This window comes from Carcharodon carcharias, chromosome 28 (genome assembly GCF_017639515.1).
Source record: "Carcharodon carcharias isolate sCarCar2 chromosome 28, sCarCar2.pri, whole genome shotgun sequence".
NCBI lineage: Eukaryota > Metazoa > Chordata > Chondrichthyes > Lamniformes > Lamnidae > Carcharodon > Carcharodon carcharias.
This window is the reverse complement of record NC_054494.1, coordinates 22339171-22362494: the sequence shown is the minus strand read 5'-3', so window position 1 is coordinate 22362494 and position 23324 is coordinate 22339171. Positions and strand designations below refer to the sequence as shown.

At 40.2% G+C, this 23324-nt stretch overlaps 1 protein-coding gene across 1 annotated transcript in view; it reads right to left on the bottom strand.

Annotated features, from left to right (window-relative positions):
- chuk (component of inhibitor of nuclear factor kappa B kinase complex) overlaps nucleotides 1-23324 on the bottom strand; it is a 92549-nt gene that overhangs the window by 26337 nt on the left and 42888 nt on the right. Inside the window, exons 9-14 of the mRNA XM_041176390.1 lie at nucleotides 21913-22020; nucleotides 17721-17856; nucleotides 15241-15432; nucleotides 14212-14314; nucleotides 7614-7737; nucleotides 3531-3682 (exon numbers count right to left, since the gene is read on the bottom strand). Of these exons, the coding sequence (XP_041032324.1) occupies nucleotides 3531-3682; nucleotides 7614-7737; nucleotides 14212-14314; nucleotides 15241-15432; nucleotides 17721-17856; nucleotides 21913-22020 (815 nt within the window). The remainder of the gene's footprint in view (nucleotides 1-3530; nucleotides 3683-7613; nucleotides 7738-14211; nucleotides 14315-15240; nucleotides 15433-17720; nucleotides 17857-21912; nucleotides 22021-23324) is intronic.

Genomic DNA, 23324 nt, shown 5'->3' with positions numbered 1-23324 from the left:
TCTAGTTCCCACCAGGGCTCCTGGCCAGCCGCCAACCTTAAAGGTTGGATGGACAGGTCCATTAATTTCTTAATTGACCCTGTCAATGGCCTCAATTGGTCATTGGCAGGTTGGCGGCTGCGCTCCCGCCTTCCTGAAAATTTAAATCGGGCGCGGTGAAGTCGGGAATTCCCCCCAACATCACCGCGCGTCATTTTGTGCGTCGGCGAGTGGGCCCTGCCCCCGCTCGCCAACTCGTAAAATTCTGCCCTTGGAGTTTTTGGAAAAAGATTGATGAGGGCAATCCTGTTGATGTAGTATACATGGACTTCCTAAAGGCTTTTGAGACAGTGCCACACAACAGGCGTGTTAGCAAAGTTATAACTCACGGAACAAAAGGGACAGTAACAACATGGATATGAAATTGGCTGAGTGACTGGAAACAGAGTAGTGGTTAATGGATGTTTTTCAGGCTGGAGAAAAGTTTGTAGTGGAGTCTCCCAGGAGTCAGTTTTGGGACCCTTGCTTTTCCTGATTTATATTATTTTGGTGTTCAGGGCATAATTTCAACATTTGCAGTTGATACGAAACTTGGAAACATTGTGAACAGTGAGGATGATAGTGTAGAACTTCAAAAGGAAATAGGCAAGTTGATAGAATGGGTAGACAGGTAGCAGATGAAGTTCAATGCAGAGAAATGTGAAGTGATTCATTTTGGTAGGAAGAACATGGAGAGACAGTATAAAATAAAGGAGGGGTGCAGGAGCAGAGGGACTGGGTGCTTATGTGCGTAAGTCATTGAATGTCGCAGAACAGATTGAGAGAGCGGTTAATAAAGCAGACAGTGTTCTCGGCTTTATTAATGGGACATAGTGTACAAGGGCAAGGCGGATATGTTGAACTTGTATAAGACGCAAGTTCGGTCTCAGTTGGAGTATCGCGTTCAGTTTTGAGGGCTGCACTTTAGGCAGTATGTGAAGGAATTGGAAAAAGTACAGAAAAGATTCATGAGAATGGTTCCAGGGATGAGGAATTGTTTCCTTGGAGAAGAGAAGGTTGGGAGGAGATTTGATAAAGGTATTCAAAATCATGAAGGGTTTAGACAGAGGAGACAGAGAGAGTGAGTGTTTCCACATGTGAAAGGGTCGAGAATGAGAGGGCACAGTTTTAAAGTAATTGGCAAAAAAAGGCGAAAGCATTATGAAACAGAACTTTTACATTCAGTGCGTGGTTGGGGTCTGGAATGCAACTGCCTAAGACTGTGGTAGAGACTGGTTCAATTGAAGCATTCATGGGGGAATTAGACTGTTATCTTAAAAGGGAGAATGTGCAAGGTTACAAGGAGAAAGCAGGAGAATCGTACTCCCTGAATTGCTCATTCAAAGAGCAGATGCAGATATGGGGCTGAACGGCCTCCTTCTTTACTGTAACAATTCTGTGAATCCATGATGTGGAACATTCATTCTTCTAGTCCTACTTAGATTCCCTCCTTCATCTCTTTTTCTAGTACATTGATGACTGTATTAGTGGCATTTTCCGCTTTCACCCCAAACTGAAAACCTATTCAAACTTCCTTCTATTTTCCACCCTTCCCTCACTTTCACATGGTCCATTACTGGCTCATCCTTTCCCTTCCTTGTCTTCTGTGTCTCCATTTGAGGGGTAGGCTATCAACAAATATCCACCATAAACTCAATGACTCCCACAGCTATCTTGACTACACTATCTCCTATTCCACTTAAAGTAAGGGCTCTATTTCAATCTTGTATTTGTAGGTGCATCCCATTTCCTGACTGTGCATCCCATTTCCCACAATTCTGCTCTCACCCAGTCCCCTCCCTTGCAGAACCTCAATAGGGTCTTCCCTCATCCTCACCTACCAATCTCCATATTCAACTTACCCTCCGCCATTTCCAATGTGATGCCGCCACCAAAACAGATCTTCCCATCCCATCCCAGCACTCCAAAGGGGCCATTCCCTCCATGACATCCAAGTCCATTCCTCAGTCACCCCCAAAAACCCCTACCCTCCCTGCAGCATGTTCCCATGCAAATACAGGAGATGCAACGCCTGTTCTTTTACCACCTGCCTCTCTCCACCCCAAGAGTCTTAAACACTCATTCCAGGTGAAACATGTCCTTTCTTTAATTTAGCATACGGAATTTGCTGCTCATGATGTGGTCTCCTCAACACTGGGGAGACCAAACACAGATTGTGCGAGTGCTTTTTGGACCACCTCTATTTATTCCAAAAGCCCCACTCCCACTCTGATCTCTCCATCCTCAGTCTCTTACATATAGCTCATGGACAGCACCCTACTATTCCAACTCAGGATTTTATAGGCATCTGGACTCATCTATATAAGATTATAGATATAGATATATATTTATATATCTGCCCAATTTTTTCAGAAAGCAGCTTCTGGTAATAATTCTCCTAATAATTTACACCTCCTCCACATCCATCTTTTCTTTTTTGTCCCATTACCATCGCTTTTGCTTGCACTATCATCCCTTTTGTCTTCTAATCTCCCTTGCCAGCTAAGTAAAGAACACAAGGCTGCCAAGGTAAAATCCTTTGGGACCCCAGAGTAACTGGTGCGATGTAGGAAGCAAAGTCATTGCTGGTGATGCTCTAACTAAAAGTGGATAAGTTACAGTGGAACCCAGCAAGGCACATACACCTCAGCTCCAGAGGAAAGGGATTTGGTGGAGGGTGGTCAAAGGTTGCACAGATGAGTCATAATCATCACAATTGTCATTTGTGGTTTTTACTAAGGCTGCAGGTTACATGGCATAAGCAGATTCTTGATTTGAGAGATTAAAACATGAAGTTATATGGAAAAATAGCTTTGGGAGGCAAATACACTTGAAAGGATTTTGGGGAGGAAAAGACGGCTGGAAATGAGACCACAGTTTGCAAGGACAGAGGGGCTGAAACTGGCCTTTTTTAAAGAGGGAGATGAAGGTGGCAGTTTTGAAAAGGTGGAAAGGGAACCATTTACAACACCAGCAAGTGTATGCCCAGGAAGGGAAACTGGGCAGTCAGTAGTTTAGTGGAAATAGGATCAAAGGAGCAGTTTGAGGGGCTCATGGGTAATAAAAATGGGAAGACAACACTGAATGCTCCTCTACCAATTTAAATTGTACTTATGTACATGGCCTTGATAACATATCAGGAAAATCAGTTGCTCCATCATGTAATTTTGTTCTTGTGATGTTACTCCCTGTTGCAGCCATATGGTCACAAGGGATCAACGACACACAAGGATTTTCCAGTCACACAACTCCCAATTACTATGCTCACAACAAAATAGCAGGTGAACAGACATGTGGTAATTGACTGTATAAATTCAAGAAATTCCTGTTCCCACCTACAGTCCCACCAATTAAACAAGGAGCAGTCAGGTCAGTCATGCAATTAACTAGCCAATGGGATTTGCCAGGGAACATCATGAAAAGGAAGGTTATTTGATCACTTCAAATCAATGTAATTGTTGAAAACATAATTATAATTCAACAACACTTTTAAAAAAAAGTTGAACACTTACATATTCCATATGCCATTTGTTCACTGTATTTTACCAGATCAAGCCCAATGCTTGACTGAAAAAAGTCCAACTTGGCCTTTAACTGCTGGGAGTTAGAAAACATTGTTGTCTTCATTTTTGTAAGGTTATTGTTGTAACGAAGGAGACTCAGCCTGGGAATAGATTACAATTCATAATCACAATGAGGGTCCATGAAATATTTGAAGAAGTATTTAGTTACAAGTGAAGGAAGATTCCATTGAACATCTCTTCATTGGGATACCAGAAAATAACCCACAGAATGATAGCGAAGTGACTGGCTAATAATCTCTGTATTATAACCTTCAAACACAGACAATTAAAAACAAAAACACTGAATTTACAGGAAGAAATCAAACTTAGAAAAGACACTGGAAATGCTAATATTGCAAAACTAAATTAATAAAATCCATTTATAAAATCAAATATTCCTGCAAACTAATGTAGTTTAACAATGCAGTCCACATTAGTGACCTAATGTACAGGGATGAAAACAATTAATTGCTCAGAAAGCAAAAAGAACAAGAAGAAAAATTACTTGCTATAGTTGAAAACATACATTCCAAACAGAACAATTAGGTTCCATTTATGCTATGACTAAACTTGCAGTATTAATGTACTCTCCATGTTGGATAGTCATGTCCAAATATTGTGAGCATTAAGCTATTTTCAGTCAAAAGATTTTTCCCACCTCATACCAAAGCTATGTGGTTCAAACACACACAAATAGAAATTGAAAATAAGCCTGTCAGGAAATATCAACCTTTGCTTTTTGCAGGGATGTTGCAACTGATAATGTTCTATTACACTGGCTGACTGGTAGTAATGTCAGACAAACCCTGAAATTGCGGTAGAAAAGAGTATTCTGTTATATAAACGAATTAAGGCAATTTTTAAAAAAACAAATTCAATTATAATTTTCTCCCTCCAATCACCTCAATTAAATCATGGGTGAATTTTCTGCTCTGTTTCACTTTAAAGAGACACGAATTTGTTAGGAAAGTTAAACCATCCACCCGATAGGAGATAGCTAAAACAAGAAATTAAGTATAGAAAGATTTTCGTATCTTCATAATTCCTAAACTATGCATGCAAAATGAACATTCAGTCGTGGATTTCTGCTAAATTTTAAGCCCTTCAGACTAATTGAAGCAGCTCACTGATGCAATGCATTTCAGCTCATTTCTTCTAGAAGCCCCAACCCATGTCACTGCTTTTCACACTGACCTAAATGTTGCCTTCAGGAATATAGTATTTAAAGAAACAACTCACATTTTTGGAAGGACATTCCTAATTAAACATAAATTGCCTACAAATAATGTTACTTTTAAAAGTTGTATTTGTTACAAAAGTTCATTAATTGTAAAAATTACCCCAGAACAAATTTTGGCAGCATTTCCCAAAATATTCCATGTAGTTTTGCTGAAAATTACATTTGAGGAATGGCGATCCCAGGAAGAGGCACCAACTAAAGCCACTGCATGGGGCCAGACAGAAACCACAAAAAGAGGCAGTGGACAGGGGAAAAGAGGAAACAAATCATTGAAGGGAAATTCACTCCAGATTGCTCTTGTATGCCACCTAGTGGGCAGCTCTGTAAAATACCAGATGGCTGCTTCTCATCTATGCCAATGCATGGTTTGGAGCTATGAGGGGACCAGGATTTGCTGAAAAAAAAAATCCAAATGACACATGCTATTATTAATCCACCAGGGCCACTCAGCTCTTGGCCTCATTACAGCCTTGCTCCAAAGATGGCCAAAAGAGCTCAATTGAAGAGGTGAGGTGAGAGTGACTGCCCTTGACATCAAGGCAGCATTTGACTGAGTGTGGCACCAAGGAGCCCTAGCAAAACTGAAATCAATGGGAAAACTCTGTTGGTTGGAGTAATACCTCACACAATGGAAGGTGGCTGTGGTTGTTGGGGGTCAGTCATCTCAGTCACAGGACACCGCTGCAGGAGTTCGTCGGGGTAGTGTCCTCAGTCCAGCCATTTTCAGCTGTTTCATCAGTGACCTTTCTTCCATCATAAGGTCAGAAGTGGGGACGTTCGCTGATGTTTGCACGATGTTCAGCACCATTCCTCAGGTACCGAAGCAGTCCATGTCCATATGCAACAAGATCTGGACAACATTCAGGTTTGGACTAATAACTGGCAAGTAACATTCGCACCACACAAGTGCCAAGCAATGAACATCTCCAACAAGAGAGAATCTAACCATCACCTCATATTTGATGGCATTAATATTCAAGAGCATTCATAACATTAATCCCCCTCTATCTAGGGGTCACCATTGACCAGAAACTGAACTGGATCAGCCATATAAATACTATGGCTGCAAAAGCAGGTCAGAGGCTAGGAATATAGTGACAAGTAACTCACCTCCTGACTTCCCAAAGCCTGTCCACCATCTACAAGGCACAAGTCAAGAGTGTGATGGAAAACTCTCCACTTGCCTGGATGAGTGCAACTCCAACAAAACTCAAGAAGCTCAATGCCATCCAGGGCAAAGCAGCAGGCTTGGCTGGCACCCCATCTACCACCTTAAACATTCACTCCCTCCATCATCAATGCATAGTGGCAGCAGTGTACTCCATCTACAAAAAGCACTGCAGCAACTCACCAAGGCTCCTTCGACTGCATCTTCCAAACCCGTGAACTTTGCCACCTCAAAGGGCAAGGGCAGCAGACGCATAAGAACACCACCACCCGCAAGTTCCCCTCCAAGACACATACCATCCTGACTTGGAACTATATCACTGCTCCTTCACTGTCACTGGGTCAAAATCTTGGAACCCCCTTTCTAACATCACTGTGGGTGACCTACACCTCATGGACTGCAGCAGTTCAAGGCGGCGGCTCACCACCACCACCTTCTCAAGGACAATTAGGGATGGGTGATAAATGCTGGCCTGGCCGGCAATGTTTGCATCCCTTGAAACAACAAATTTTTAAAAAATGTCCTGCTCCTACAAAATCTGTCTCACTGCGGGTGACTGGGGATAAAATAATGGAATTTTATAATCCAAATTAAAAGTACATATAATAAGGGCATTAAGCTTACCCATACACTGGAACTCAGAGATGCAAATCTAAATTTATGCTTCACATTTTCTTGCATTATGACAGTGACTATATTTCAGAGGTCATTGACTGTGAAATGCTTTGGTCGTAAAGTCATAACAGATGTTACATAAACTCTTTCTCTCACATTGCCCAAGTTCTGGACTATACCATAAAACGTGGCACATTAGCAAAATGCACTTATTTCACATTAAATAGTAATGGTAGGCAGAGATGAAAAGTGGAAGGAATTTTAGCTCATTTGGATCATTGAAAAGCTTTGTTTTTAAAATAAAATGAAGTTATTGGCCTCGGCTTTCAAGCTCTACCTTAACTGGGGTGCATCTCCTGCAGGGCTGGACCTCCACCTTCCTGTTGCAGTTTGACCAACAGAAGCCAGCAAGCTGCCTTTACAGAAATTTCTAATTTAAATTTTTTTAGTGACAATTTTAATTTCACTAATGGAACCTGAGCTTAGCCACACTCAGATCATCTGCGCAGATTTTTCAATTTCTGCTCCAGATTCCATCTGCCAATCTCTGAATGACAATCCTTGAACCCAGCCCTCAAAGAATGAAGGTGGCAGGAAACACAGTTGTTGCCCTGTTTCCCTCATTTGCATGTCTTTGATGCAGGCGGGTACAGTTTTCCTCAATGGGATAAATCAGTGAGTTCAACAGGCAGGGATGGGGAGGAAATTTGGAACTCAGGCAAGAAACCTAAGAGCTAAGGATGGTGATTCAAAGTGGTTTTGAAGGGCTTTTAAAGATTGGGGATGATGATAAAAGGCAGAAGAGTTTAGGAAAGGATTTCTAGACCTCAATGGACAATTCTATATACAAGAGGAAAAATAATTGAACAGTGCAAAAATATAAACAGAGTTGCTGATGTTTCCAAGCGAGAAAATGATGAGTTGAATATAAATTTGAGTAAGTCTTCTATCCTGTATAAGCTGATTTCCTGGTTTATTATCTTTCATTTCCTCTCCAATATCGACTTACATTGCAGCTCTTTGTCCCTGGAAAAGTCTGCTGTAGTCCTCCTTCAATCCACAGACATAATTCACAGCTTCACCCCATACCTTCCTCAGTTGTATGTTAGGCAACATTATCTTAGCATCCCGCACTGTAACAATATAGTATGAAACATTAATTGCAGTTTCTGGATTTTAATTTGGATACTAAAAGTCCTAAAGAATTAAAATATAGCAGTTCACAAAACTTTTAATCTTTCATTCGGGCGGATTAATGCTTATTTACACATCACAGTCCATTTTGGTCTCTTATCTAAACATTTGAAGTTTTAAGAATTTATAAATGCTCAGAATGAAAGACTGCTCACAGAAGCTCATCACGAGCACAACTCATCATTTCATCTAACTATGCTCCGAAAATTCAATGTTTTTGATCTGCTTGGAAAATCATTCCAAACATTTAATGCTCTTGGAATAAAGGTATTCATCCAAATAATTGTTTTAAATTTACTTTCCATCAATTAAAATTTATGTTCTCTGGTGCAAACTTTCTCCACTTCTTGAATTGGTATTCTGCAATTACTTCATCCACGTTATTTGATATTCTAGAAACCTCAATGAAGGCCCTCCTTTAATCACCTTCTTTCTATATGCTGCAGTTAGAGCTTGTCTAATGTCTCCTCATTGCTCACACATGTTGCACCTCTCGACACTCAATCCATTCATACATAGTTTTTTGTGATTGGTTACCAGATTGAACATCATAAACCAAGTCTTAAAATAACTGCAGAGAGCTGTACCCTGCAGTTCTAATCTATTTTCTTTATTGATTGTTTGTCCTCATTCTCTAGGAGGGGGAAAGGTCAGACAAACAAAGTGAGTGCTCCTCAAATAACGAAAGAGATAGAGAGTAAAATGAAGTAGAAAAGGGTGCATATGACAGATGTCAGGTTGATAATACAAGTGAGAACCAGCCTGAATATAGAAATTCCAGAGGATAATTGGAAAAAGAAATAAGAGAAACAAAGAGAGAATATGGAAAAAGGCTGGCAGTTAACATAAAATGGAATCTAAAAGTCGTCTACAGGCATATCGATAGCAAAAGGGGAGTAAAAGGAAAGGTCAGGTTGTTAAGGAGTAAAAGTGGGATTGACACGTGGATGCAGAGGGCATGGGTGTGATACTAAATGAGTACTTTGCATCTACCTTTACCGAGGAAGATGCTGCCAAAATCATAATGAAGGACATGGCAGTTGAGACACTGAATCAGCTAAAAATTGATTGGGAGGAGGTATCAGAAATGCTGGCTTTACTTATAGTTGATGAGTCACTAGGACCGTATCAGACAGCAGATTCAATCATGGCTTTCAAATGGGAAGATGATAATCTGAACGGAAAAAAAATTGCAAGGCTACAGGGAAAAGGCAGGACTAGCCGAGTTGCCCTTATAGAGAGCCAGCATGGACAAGGTGGGCCAAATGGCCTCCTTCTGTGCAGTAACAATTTTATGATTCTAATGTCATGAGTTCACTGTCAGTCCTTCCTAAGTCTTCCTCTCTGCAACAATTGAACTTCAATGCTTGAATACCTATCAACTGACAAACCTTTGAAGGTGGTAGGGCAAGTTGAGAAGGCTGCTAAAAAAAGAATAAGAGATCCTTGGCTTTATAAACAAAATACACAAGCAAGGAGTCATGCGAAATCTTGTTAGATTATTGGTTAGTGTTAATTGTGACCAATTCTGGACATCACACTTTAGGGAGGAATTCAAGGCCTGGGTTAGGGTGCATGGATGATATACCAGAATAGCATCAGCAATGGTAAGTTACAGGGCAAGACTGGAGAAGCTGGGATCGTTTTCCTTAAAAGCAGGAGAGGTTAAGGGAGGTTTGATAGAGGTGCTCAAAATCATGAAGGGTTCTAATGGAGTAAATAACGAGCAACTGCTTCCAGTGGCAAAATTGTCAGTAACCAATGTTTCATCCTGACAGCACAGCAACACATCAGCGTGGATAGTCACACACAGGCCGAAAACAAATTGGCACCTTTGGGCTACAGTACCACGCATCAAGCATGCATGGCTACACAAAAAAAAATTTAAAGGTCCCACGCATTTAACATAGGCCGCACATTACAAAAAAGAAGAGAAGTCATCGGTAACCCTTGTGAGGAGACAAATTTAAGGTTCTGTTGAAGGGTCATGAGGACTCGAAACGTCATCACTTTTCTTCTCCGCCGATGCTGCCAGACCTGCTGAGATTTTCCAGGTAATTCTGTTTTTGTTTCAAATTTAAGGTAATTGGCAAAAAAACTGGAGGCGAGATGAAAAGAATATTTTTTTTAAGTGCAACAAGTTGGTATGATATGGAATGCACTGCCGGAAAGAATGGTGGAAGCAAATTCAACAGTGACTTTCACAAAGAAATTCCATGACTACTTGAAGGGAAAACAATGCAGGGCCATAGGAAATGGGCAGGGGGATGAGACTAAAAGAAAAAATGCTGGAAAAACTCAGCAGGTCTGACAGCATCTGTGGAGAGAGAGACAGAGATAACGTTTCTAATCCGTATGACTCTCCTTCAGATCTAAAGGGAGGTAGTGATATGGTGAAATATATACTGATTAAGGGAGGTGGAACCGGTGAAGCTGGATGGAGGGCCAGTGATAGGTGGAGGCAAAGGAGAGATGGCAAAAGATGTCATAAACAAAAAGGTCAAAGAGTTGTTAATGGTGGTGGTACTGGCTAAATGATGGTGACATTAAGAAAGTAAAATGTGATAATGGCCAGACCAGGGTAAGCACTCTGGAAAGTGACAGATGGCTCTAGCGGGGGTGGGGCGGAGGGAGCGGACGGTGGTGGGAAAAAAGATCAAAAATAGGTTCTTCCAACCATACAAACAACTTACCCCCTAATCTATTTGCAGCTCATGGTTGATTTATTTAAGTGCTGTTGTTAGCTGAAGTGGATGGGTCATATAAATACTGTGGCTACAAAAGCAGGTCAAAGGCTAGGAATCCTGTGGCGAATAACTCCCCTCCTGACTCCCCAGAGCCTGTCCACAATCTACAAGGCACAAGTCAGGAGTGTGATGGAATACTCCCCCAACTTACCTGGATGAGTGCAGCTCCAACAACACTCAAGAAGCTTGACACCAACTAGGACAAAGCAGTCTGCTGATTGGCACCCCATCCACAAGCAATCACTCCCTCCACCACCGACACACAGCAGCAGCAGTGTGCACCATTTACAAGATGCACTGCTGCAACTCACTTAAACAGCACCTTTCAAACCCACGACCACTAACATCTGGAAGGACAAGGACACCAGATGCATGGGAACACCACCACCTGGAGGTTCCCCTCCAAGCCACTCACCATCCTGACTTGGAACTATGTCTCTGGGTCAAAGTCCTGGAACTCCCTCCCTAACAGCACTGTGGGTGTATCTACATCACATGAATTGCAGCAGTTCAAGAAGGCAGCTCGCCACACCTTCTTAAGGGCAATTAGGAGTAGGCAATAAATGCTGGCCTAGCAGCGAAGCCAATTCCCAAGACTCAATAAAAAAAATGAGCCCTTGAAATTTTACTGCATGGTAACATGTGTGGTAACTTAAAGGAGCCAACTTCTGTGTGACCTGGAGGAAATCTATTTTTTTTCAGGATTTCGGAGTGAGCACTTTGGGGTCTTCTGTTGTCGGTGCTTCTGCCATGTATTACCATGCTGACAATGATGCAAGTGCAAAGCAAGACAGGGAGGCAGGCTTGGTTTCTGGCATTTCTTTTCTTTTTAAACAGCAGCAGGGATTGGGCAGTATGCCAGCATGGTGGCGAGGTGCCACATGAAAACAGAGCCCATACGAAATGTTTTTAGTCAGACCACAAGGGGGTGGCAGCTGAAGTGCTGTTGTTAGCTCTGTGTGTAGCTGGGGCTCAGAGAAGCGTGTCAGGAGCTGGAGTGGTGGCAGAAGGTCACTGAGCTCCAGGCAGCTGGAATGTTTCCAATAGCTCCGTGCTGCTGAAGGGGCTGGGGCTCAGAGAAGCCCAGGGAGCTGTTGATAGTTTGGTGCAGATAGGAGTTGGGCTCAGGGACTCCCAGGAGCAGTTAGTTTTGCAGTGCAGATGGGATTTGGGGCTCAGGGACACCCAGGAGTAGTTAGTTTCTCAATGCAGATGGGAGTTGGGGTTCAGAGACGCCCAGGAACAGGTAGTTTTGCAGTGCAGATGAGAGCTGGGGCCCAAGGAGACACAGGGGCAGTGGTATAATGCTCAGAGCAGCTAGAGAGATGGCATCATGCCAGCAATTGTAGGCTGGGGTGCAGCCTTATGCAGCTGAAATCTGTCTTGATGAAGAGAGTTTTACAGGATTTGTTTTGTGACTCACAGTGATCATTGCACAGCAATTTTTGGATTGTAGCTGCACAGCATAGAGGGAACATTGCATACAGCCTTCCGAGATCATTTGTACATCCCCGCTCTTAATCGCTCCACCATTGACATATATGCTTTCAGCTGCATAGCTCGTAAGCTCTGGAATTTTCTCCCTCAACCTCTCTGCCTCTATTGCCTCCTTTAAGTCTAGCTCTTTGATGAAGCTTTTGGCCAACTGCTTAAATATTTCCTTAAGCAGTTGAGTGTCAATTCTATTCGATCACACTACTATGAAGAGCCTTTGAACATTTTACTATGCTAAAGGTGCTATATAAATTCAAATTGCAGTTGTTGCAGTGTTTTCTCCATTTCAGTGACATCAGTATATCTGAAAACATAATATTTACTTTTGTTAGTCAGATCATTAATGTAGATTCCATGCAACAAAGGTTCAGATATAAGCACCTACAGAATTCAACTCAGTAACTCCCCACTAGGAGGTTACTTGCTTGGAGGGGGTGCATGTGGCTGTACTGCATCAGGATGGATGGGCTTGAAACGGATAGTCATCTCTCAGCCTTTTTTTTGATATGTCTCAAATTACATTGTTTCCTTTTTTTTTTATAAATCGACTTCTTATCCAGCCTCATGTTCTGTCCTGGATTCCTTATGCTTTTTAGTTTAATTAGAAGTGTTCCACAGGAGACTTTGTCAAAAGGGATATATTTAAAGAACTACTGATTTTGAAATTGGCCTCAGGTCTTGCTCACTAGTAATTAAATCATGAAGCTCTATTCAGTCAGATGTGGTTCATTTCTTTTCTCTGCTCCCTGTCCAGAGGCTTCCCCCCTCAAGACAGTTACCTTTCTTGTATCAGCCTCTACCCTACTAATCTTCTTTGCCATGCCAAGCTCTCTGCCTCCATGTAACCTAAGCCTGAGTGTCGGTTTGCATGCGTATAATACCTGCTACTTAAAACTCAATGCCCCTACTTCCGCTTATCCTTTCCAACTACTGTACTCCTCTTCCATCACTTCCAGCCTTGCACTTTCACATCTTCATTTTGCAGCACCATTCAACACACTCTTCCACAGCCTATCTTTTTCACTGCCATGTGATCATGGCTCAAGTCCTTCTCAAATCTATCCCTCTTCTTCCTGCATGCCTGACCCTTCTATTATTAATCATTAATCATTGTTCCACTCCATACTGCCCTCCAGAACATTTGCTCCTTCACTAATAAGGCTTTACACATATAACTTCATTAAAAATGAAACTGGCTTTGTGGCATTGACAAAACGCCTGGCTTACTGGAGACAATTCCTTCTCCCTCATCAAAGTTTCCTAGTCTGAATATTAATTTCATAATATTTCCAACCCAAATGTCACATTGGTAGCACAGCTCTCAACACCAAATCTCATCTTAGCTTCTCTTCCTATTACTCTGGTACCTTCTTCTCCTTTGGGGAGTTCTACTATTCCAGCACTCCACCCACCCCCCACAACCCCTCCCCCCACCTGCTGACCCACCCCATCAAAAGACTTTTGTCTGAACAGCACATTGTGTTTTTGTTTTACTTCTAATAAAATTTAATTCAAAAATAAAATAATTATTTCTTAATACTTTGGAGTTCATGCACGTTAGGATTGCAGCCATATTTAAATAGTTAAATTTCAAATCAACCCTTCTTCATTTAAACCTGAGACTGCCTCTGTAGTGTTAAAAGAATATATTTTCAGGTAAATGGTGTTTTTTAATAAAGCTTCCATTTTTGTTATTGAATTTCTGACTATTCCAGCTGACACTGTCACAATTATTGCATTTCATAACCAAACAAACATTGTGCTGTCTTAATTTTCTTCAAAATATAAATTACTTCAACTTTTAATCTTTTAGAAAGGTGTTCATCTTTTGTTGAATATACCAGCAATTGCTTTAATAGTTGGACAAATAAATGTAAATCTTAATGGTGAACATAAATGGAGAGAAGAAGATAGAACAGCTTGAAAGCAAATGGAATTGGAAGGAACAATTGATCAAAACTATTTCTGGAATATGCAACAATTAGGTAAAGATGAACAGAAAATTTGTAATATGACCACTTTACATCAGAGGCACTGATGCACATTGTCCATTAAGCTCAATCAAGGGTAGAGTATAAAATAGATTCTATTTTGATTAGATCATGGGTCTGAAAACATATGAATCTTGCTAAAATTACTTGAATCAAATTTCACATACAAATACATTCTTACCAACGTAATTCACATGTTCTGGTAATTTTCTGGCAACAAAGGGTCCTTCATAGATAGTGCTACTTTTATCAAATAGGTACACCATGTAGCTATCCCAGCCTCTCTGCAAAAAATGAGAAAACAACATTTCAAAACAAAATATTACATTGCACAAACTTATAAGTTCACAAAGGTCATTAGAAACTGAAAACTCAATGGAATATATCACATTGGTATTGTTTAGGATATCCACTAACTTACTTTCTTTGTTTTTTCTCAAGAGATGTTAACCGCAATTGATTTAAATAAGTTAATTACCACTAAAAACAGACAGCAAAATTTCATGCAAATATATTAAGCTTTATTATTGCACAGAATAATTTCAAGGCTTCTATCAGGCTATTTATCATACTTATAGTAATTCCAACAAATGCCAAATAATTCACACTTCTAATCTAACATCAACATTTTAAAAATAAATTACAATGATCATTAAGTACATTGAAAATGCAATTTTTCTACACTGAAGCACTCATTTAAAACTAAGGGCAGAAAGGCTAACCCTATTTTCAGTGGTTCCTTTTGTTTGCAAAGTTCCTTATAATAGATAAATCAAGTTTTTTCTCATTCATTGGATGTGGGCATCGCTGGCTAGGCCAGCATTTATTTCCCATCCATAGTTGCCCTCAAGAAGGTGGTGGTGAGCCGCCGCCTTGAACTGCTGCAGGTACACCCACAGTGCTATTGGGAAGGAGTGCCAGAATTTTGACCAGCGACAGTGAAGGAATGGCGATATATTTCCGAGTCAGGATGGTACAAAAACCAAGAGGCTTTTTAAAAATGCATGAAAACCTTCATCATGGTTTAGTGTTTTTCATGTCAACCTCCTAATCCTTTAGATGTCTTTCTTACACTCAGTAAATTTGGGCGACTTTTGGTAACAGGGCCATATTAGTAATTCAATCACCAAAGTCAGATAAAGGAATACAGTTCCACTAACACAAAAAAAATGTTACCTTACTTATTATTTTAAAAAAAGACAATACACACCACATCCAGTACACACTGATTGGCAGGTTTACGAGGATCTAAGGAAATTCCGGTTTCTAGAAGCAACTCCTGATTTGCAGCAGCAATTGCTGTTTCAGTATCAATACGCATTTGAAGAGAATGGAGGCTTTCATCAGGTTTGATCAGAAAGGAGTGGATGCGGGCAGAGGTCATATTTAATATGTGTACATACTGTAACAAAATGAGATTGTTATTACATGCTAAAAGTGATATAACATAGTAATGCTTTGCGGAAAAGACAATTAACGCATCTTGGCACATCTTTTCAACCTTCCTGCCAAATTCCTTAACAATTAATTCGAATAGCTCTGCATCACTTCTCTTAATAGGGATTCATCCATTTGTTTTCTTGTAAATTTGCCAAAAAATTTTTAATTCCACCACATGACAAATAGATAGTAAGAAAAGCCATATCATGGCCCGTCAATGAGACTGTCCAACTTGGCTAATTCTGTGTAATTGCACTAAATGGGAACCTGAATGACACTAGCTATGCATAATATCATTTATGACTCTTACAGCCATTTGAAGGATAAAACTTTCATGTCACTGGTTTAGGATGGATTCAAGTCACAAGTAGAGGTGTAAGAGATAACTAAGATGCCCCTGTTCCTCAACTGCTAGAAAATGTAAATAAAATTGGAGTGATTAGTGATATACAGAATCATTAAAAATTAACAGCACAGCAAGATGCAATTCACTCCATTGTGGCTGTGCCGTTTGTTAGAGCAATCCAAAATTGGATTGACGATAGGTGTTTTAGGGAGATATTATGGCTTTGCACAACTCAAGAAAAGATCTTGACTGGAAGGTACAAGCAGCATCTGTCCCAATTGTTGATTTATATTGATACTCAAAAGTCCTAGCCATAGGAAGGACCCTGTCCTTCAAAACCAAGCTAAAGGGCTAAGAAGGCACTTAAGACCCTTCTTGTCTTTCTTTAAAGACAGAACAGTCCAATTCAGGTTAATTTTATTTACATGCAAAATAGGGATGACAATTGAGGATAAGATTGGACTCAGTCATGAAATGCCATCTGCCATAAAATCTTTATTGCCTTTAACCAAGAATTGCATTGTTTGTCTATCACATTACAAGTGCACCAATACTGAAAATGTTATAAATGAAATTGACCCAGTAAAAAAAATTCTAACATCTGTGAGAAGCAAAACATTTCAAGAGGTTCAATTAGCTTAGGGCTAGTGGTTTCAGCCTCTGCACACATTGCCTTTTACTTTCTATTAAAACCAAATTATGGGAAAATTGCCTACCAGTGAACACAAAAGTGGAAAATTCTGTCCTCTTCCCACACTCAAGTTATTTGCATTTGACCACTAGAGGGCACTCAAGGGCAAATAATGATTTCAGGAACTAAAAACATTTGAAAAAACACATGTCTATAAGAGCAACAAAGCATTATTTGAAAAAATATTGGAGTGAATTATAGGCACATAAAGGAGAGAGAGAGCAGGCAATGAAACTGCAGATGTTCAGGGACAATACTGTTCAGGGCAGTATGTGTTTTGTTATATTCGTTCTGGCTAGGCTAGCATTTATTACCCATCTGCATTTAACATTTCTGTGGGTCTGGAAATCATAAAGGACATTAGATTGATTTTAACGACAATCAACAATGGTGTCATGGTCAGCATTAGACTTTTAATTCCAGATTTTTATTGAATGCAAACTATATCACCTGCAGTGGTGGGATTTGAACCCAGGTCCCCAGACCATTACCCTGGGTCTTTGGATTACCAGTCCAGTGAGAATACCACTATAATACCACCTCCCCCTATTGAAGCTCTTGGACTAGGCTCTCCCCAGGTACACTCAAATGGGTAGACAATATTAAGGCTTGTGACTGTGAATGTTCCTTTAAATACTGGAGTTGAATTTGCATCATGCTGGTTGTCATCACACCCGCTGATACCAATTAATCAAGAGACCTGGAAATGATATGGTAATTCCATAAATGGGTTAAAAATCCACTAGCACATTCACTGCACCTATTTCTAGATTTCCCATACACTACCAGACCCCACACCGCCCACCCATCACTCGTAGAAGGTCCCGCACCGAATATCCAGCCCATTGTGTTCCAAGTCAAATGCTTTTAACTCAAAAATCTTCCTCAATCTCTTTATATTCATAGATTTAAAAAATCTAAAGTAGTATATTCTAGACAATTAAAATATCGTTTTGCCCAATTTTCACACTGAGCTATTCTACTTTATGTAAGTGTTAAACACTAGGTTCACAATGAAAATGTAGCACTTCTGAAACAAGGTGACATTCTTTTTGATTCTAATCCTGAATTTATAATCCAGATTCTCACATGGCTGGAACTGAGTATTTTAACCCAGAGAGGAGGTTTTCAAGTCATTCAATTAAAATTAAAAGCAATATTGTACACCACATACTCAACCAACATTTTATTATGCTGCCTCAGTATTCCTAACCTTCTGACTTAAAATGTGTTCCAGAAGTAAAAAGCATGCTGGTCGATGTGTGTTTGGGTCTATATTGCCACCTCGCTGTTTTGGATCCCATCTCAGCATCATTTGTAGCCATGTCTCCAGTGGTTTTACCATTAGGCTACAAGAGAAAATGAAAACATTGAAAATCAAAAGTTAAACTTGTTGCATTCGAGCACAACATGCAGTTATCGCAAATCAGTAACATTTTTAATGCTCTTTTTCAAATATAAGTTACAAAATTTAATTGTATTCACTGTAATCCAATTATATAACAGCCTTGTTATACAACTACACGTACCATAAAATATAAAGTCATGTTCCAGGACACCCGGTGGCTGTCAAGCTGTCTGCTACAAAGCTCCTTTAAAAAAAATCCTACACATAACAGCATCATTACACATGTACTATCAGTCACCCACCCATTTCTTTGACATTTTATATCTAACACTGGGCTCTTGCAGAAGTTGAAGTTGATAACCGAGGAAATTTGTAGCTCTTGAGCAACATATAAAACGAACAAATGCTAGTACTTTAATAGACTTACCTGGACATCTATCTCTGCATTATTTTGGAAGTGCTGGGCATGAAGTCACGGTTCATTATCATTCATTTTGATGACTCCTAGTTCAGTTGATTTCACAAAAGAACAACCCCCCAAGCTTCTTAATGAATTTAAAGGCAATTTATTCAAACTTAGCTGCACATAACACCTGCTACCAGGCTATTCCCTGCTACCAGGCTATTCTACCACACAAGCGATTGTGAGAGCTATCCAGTGACATAATACTTTATCAATTAATTATAAATGTTATACTAAATCAATATTTTTAAAAACTCTTGTTCCCCCTCATTATCTGTGGGTGGGCAGTAGTGGGGATCAATGTACCTTTCAGCAATTTAATTAGTTAATTTATGTGCTTTAAGGAGATATGGTAGAAAGAATAAACAGATTAGACTAAACAAAACTGCCAAAACTGTATTTACTCTAACATTTCAAAAGAGAAGTTGGTGGGATGGAACAAGGGAGGAAGCTGAATGGAGAAGAAGCCAGAGAAGTTGGGAGACAGACCAAGGTGTGATTTAGAGATAAGAGTTATATTGTCACAGTGGCAGTTTGTACAAGACAAGTGATGGAATAAACAGCCAAGAGGGGAAGTTTCACTAGAGGAAAAGTGCCAGTCACCGCTCAGTCATGTCTCCGTCAAGGCCATAATGTTGATGCGATCATCCACAATAATTATATGGATGGCCAGGGCCTTGTTCACAAATGAACATACCCTCTCCACATCTCCTTACAGAGTGTGAGATACAGCCAATTCTATGGGCATACATTCATACAAGCCAATCCTCAACACCCCATTGAATTCTCATCAATTTTAGACTATTTTACTGAGTCAGAGTTATGGCTGGAGCTCTCAGTTCCCAACCAGTGCTCTGCCAGCACACAATGCTGAAACATTACAATACTCAAACAGAAGGACAAGGGCAGCAGACACATGGGAACACCACCACCTGCAAGTTCCCCTCCAAGCCACTCACCATCCTGACTTGGAAATATATTGCCATTGCTTCACAGTCACTGCGTCAAAATCCTGGAACTCCCTCCCTAACAGCACTGTAAGTGTACCTACACCACATGGACTGCAACGGTTCATGAAGGCAGCTCACAACCACCTTCTCAAGGGCAATTAGGGATGGGCAATAAATGCTGGCCTAGCCAGCGACGCCCACATCTCAAGAATGAATTTTTTTTAAAAATACGTGTTTCATGCAACACTGAACAAAAGAAAATAAAAATAAATTAATTCTCAGCTACCTGTTAATTACAACACTGATTTTAAAACTAGATACTAATAGCTTCAAGTACCAAATCTTTGTTCCTGGAAATCTGTCTTCAGATCTGACAAGAGTTTTACTACTTCCCTTTGTTCAGGTGATGAAAAAGTAATTCTACCTACAAGTCAAAAGTTTAGGTTACCAGTTATGTTGTATAAAGAAATGATAATCTCATGCATACATATTTTCAACTGGGAAATGTCTGTTCTGACATTAAGTGAGCGTTTTCTGCTAATAAATGGTGGAATTTAGAATTGAGCGATTTACATGTCAAAATATTTTGTACAGTTTATTCAATTAAGCAAAATGTAGGTTGGGATCATTAATCTAAAATAACCCCAGTAGTGTAGAAATGGGAATAACTCGATATCATACATGTTCTGGATTCAGAATTTACCACTCTGCTCCTCACTAGCACATGTAAATTAAAGGTAAATAATACCTGCCATACAAGCATTGTGGTGTCAGGCAAATGCTACAATTTTTAGCTTACTGTACACATTTTTACAAAAGGGAACAGAAAAACTACAATTTATGAAAATTAATGCATGCCATCATTTGGCACAGAGATCAGCAAACGTATATTTTTAAAAAGCAAAGCAACAATATTTGTTTTGTGCTGACTTTGCTTATCTCAGTCAGGGTGGTAGAGAAGTGTTGCAACTGATCTTGATATCCTTGATTTGTTCAGAAAAACTGCAAAGAATTCTATTCCTCATCACTTTCATGTTGTTGTTGTTGTAATTTGTGTTGGATAGGAGAGGGTTAAATTCATCTACAATGATTCCAAAGTCACTATCCAGTCTGTCAGAGTAAGAATGATAACTTAGCCAAGTACTACAGGCTGCTGTTACTGGAGGAACTCTACCCCAGCACAGGTTGTCACATTCAAAAGGAGGGAAATGATAAGAGGAAAACTGAGGAGTTTGAAAAAGAAACCTCTTCAAAATTGCACAATAGTTGGTGAGGATAAAGGAGATTTTTTTGACATTTGACTCAACTTCCTTTAGGCAAAATTTAACCCACCCATGACTACAGTGTTTCAACACAGTGCTTTGACTGCTTTGCATTTCTCCATACTCAACTTCGTTACCACTGAGCTGCTCAGATGCATAATGGGTAGAACTCTTTGCAAAATCACGACTGCCTCTTTGAAATCCAAATCCTAATTTCCCTCGATAGCTCGGTGTCATCTGTGCATTGCAGTGCCTTGCACTCAGGCTACAAGTCCAGGCTGCTACAGGCTGCTCCAGAAATAGGAGTGGCCCAGTGCAGACCTCCAGGACACACCACTTCATAACTCTCGGTAACTCAACCTAGATGAAGGCCTGTTTCATTATTTTTAGCAAGCTGCCAACCCACATTTATACCTCACTTTGATACCTGCTTACTTCTTTTGTAAAGGAAGTTCTCTCAGTCCCATATTGAGGAGCTTTTTTGAAAGTCTAGGTGCTTCCTGTATCAAATTGGAACAATAGCGCTCCAAAAAATGAAATCAGCAAGGCTCCTTAGGTAGCACCTTCCAAACCCATGACCACGATCATCTAGAAGGACAAGGGCAGCAGACACATTGGAACACCACCACCTGGAAGTTCTGGACCCTATAAACTGCTAACCACCCAACATCACTCTTGGCTTTTATGCTGGCTGACATTGTATATGGCTCCTTCTGCTCTGTCCTTCCTTTTTAAACTTACCATTATCACTCCTCCTCAAAAGAACCACCCTTAATCCCACTGTCCTTACAGACTACCTCACCTCCCTCTTCTAAGTCCTTAAATTTGTCACCACCCAAATCCATGTTGGAACATTCTAATCAGTTTCCAACCATCCTGACTTGGAAATATATCGCCGTCCTTCACTGTCGCTGGGTCAAAATCCTGGAACTCTCTCCCTAATAGCATTGTTGGTGTGCCTCTACATCACGTGGACTGCAAGACAGCTCACCACCTTCTCAAAGGAAGTTCGGGATGGGCAATAAATGCTGGTCTAGCCAGCGATGCCGACATCCCGTGAATGAATAAAAAAATCAACTTGAGTTTTTTTTAAATAAACACAGTTCAATCAGTAGACTGTTCTGCCAAACATTGCCATTAAAGCAAAAAAGTTTAGATTTGGCTGAAGAAAATTTAAAAATGCATCAACATGTATCGCTCAGCCCATGACAAGATATGCAAAGGATAAAATGATCGTAATAAAATACAACTTTTATAATAATTAAAGATCTGATACTTTCTACTACAGATGCCAAGACTGATCTATAATAAGATTCAGCAAAAGAACTATATGAAAATCTCTTTAGTCAAGATGCAAGAATTCTGAAAAAGGTATTACTCACTTGCTAAGGCCATTGGGCTGTGGTAAGTTTGAGGAGTACTTGACTTCACCATTCATCTCTTCAACAGCCATAATATCTTGTTGGCCTTTGATTTTAACTTTGCCATGCCTAAAAATAAATGTATTTACACTGTTAATTTTTCCTGCAGAAAACAATCCCAGTGTTTTATGTAAGTGCATCATGTGAAAACCAACAGCAGATTGTGGCATGACCATTTCATCATTAAAGAGCTTTAGCAGCATCATTGCTGCGGCACATTTTATAACGTCCTATTGACTTAATATAGACTGAAATAGAAGGTGAATATTGTACATTTCTCATTTTGGAAAGAAAGTCAAATTTATTTTTAAGTGCAGTGCTTGCCTTTCAAGTTCTGGTTTATTCATTTATGGGATGTGGGCATCACTGACAAGTCCATCTCTAACTGCCCTCAATAAGATGGTGGTTAACCATGTTCTTGAACCATTGCAGTCTGTGTGGTGTAAGTACAAGATGACAGGGAGCTCCAGGATTTTGACCCAGCAACATTAAAGGAACAGTGATATAGTTCTAAGTCAGACTCTAAACTAAAAGGTTATAAGAACAGCAATCCAAACCAACTCCAAATTAGGAAAAGTCCTGAGCTTATCTTGTTCAGCAGAACCAGCCCCAACTCTCTGGACCCTATAAACTGCTAACCACCCAACATCACCTCTTGGCTTTCATGCTGGCTGACATTGTATATGGCTCCTTCTGCTCTGTCCCTCCTTTTTAAACTTACAATTATCACTCCTCCTCAAAAGAACCACCTTTGATCCCACTGTCCTTGCAGACTACCTCACCTCCCTTTTCAAAGTCCTTGTCACCACCCAAATCCATGTTAGAACGTTCTAATCAGTTTCCAACACGGCTACAGCATCAAAATGGTCCACTTTCATAACATAACCCTTTATCTGCTGCTGAAACACTCATCCATGCTTTTATTACTTCCAAATTTGATTATTTCAATTTCCCACTGGCCAGCCATTTTCCACCTTCTGAACTTGAGCTCACCCAAAACTCTGATGCCTGTATCTGAACCCACACCAAGTCCTGTCCACCCACTGCAGTGTGCTTGCTGGCCTTCACTGGCTCCAAATCGATCAACTCACAATTTTAAAATTTTCATCCTCAAGTTCAAATCCACCCCCCTCCCCCCAACCTCTTTGTTATCTCCTCCAGCATTACAGCCCTCCAAGAATCTGCATTCCTCTGCTTTGGTGTGCATTCCCCACTCCCTTCACCTTGCCACTAGACCGTGCCTGCAGCTGTGTAGGCCCTACTTGTTTGAACAGGTTTTTAGTCACCTCTTTAAATACTTTTTCTTTGGTTCAATGTCAATTTTTGTCTTATGCTTCTGTGAAATGCCTTGGAATGTTTTCCTGTGTTAGACC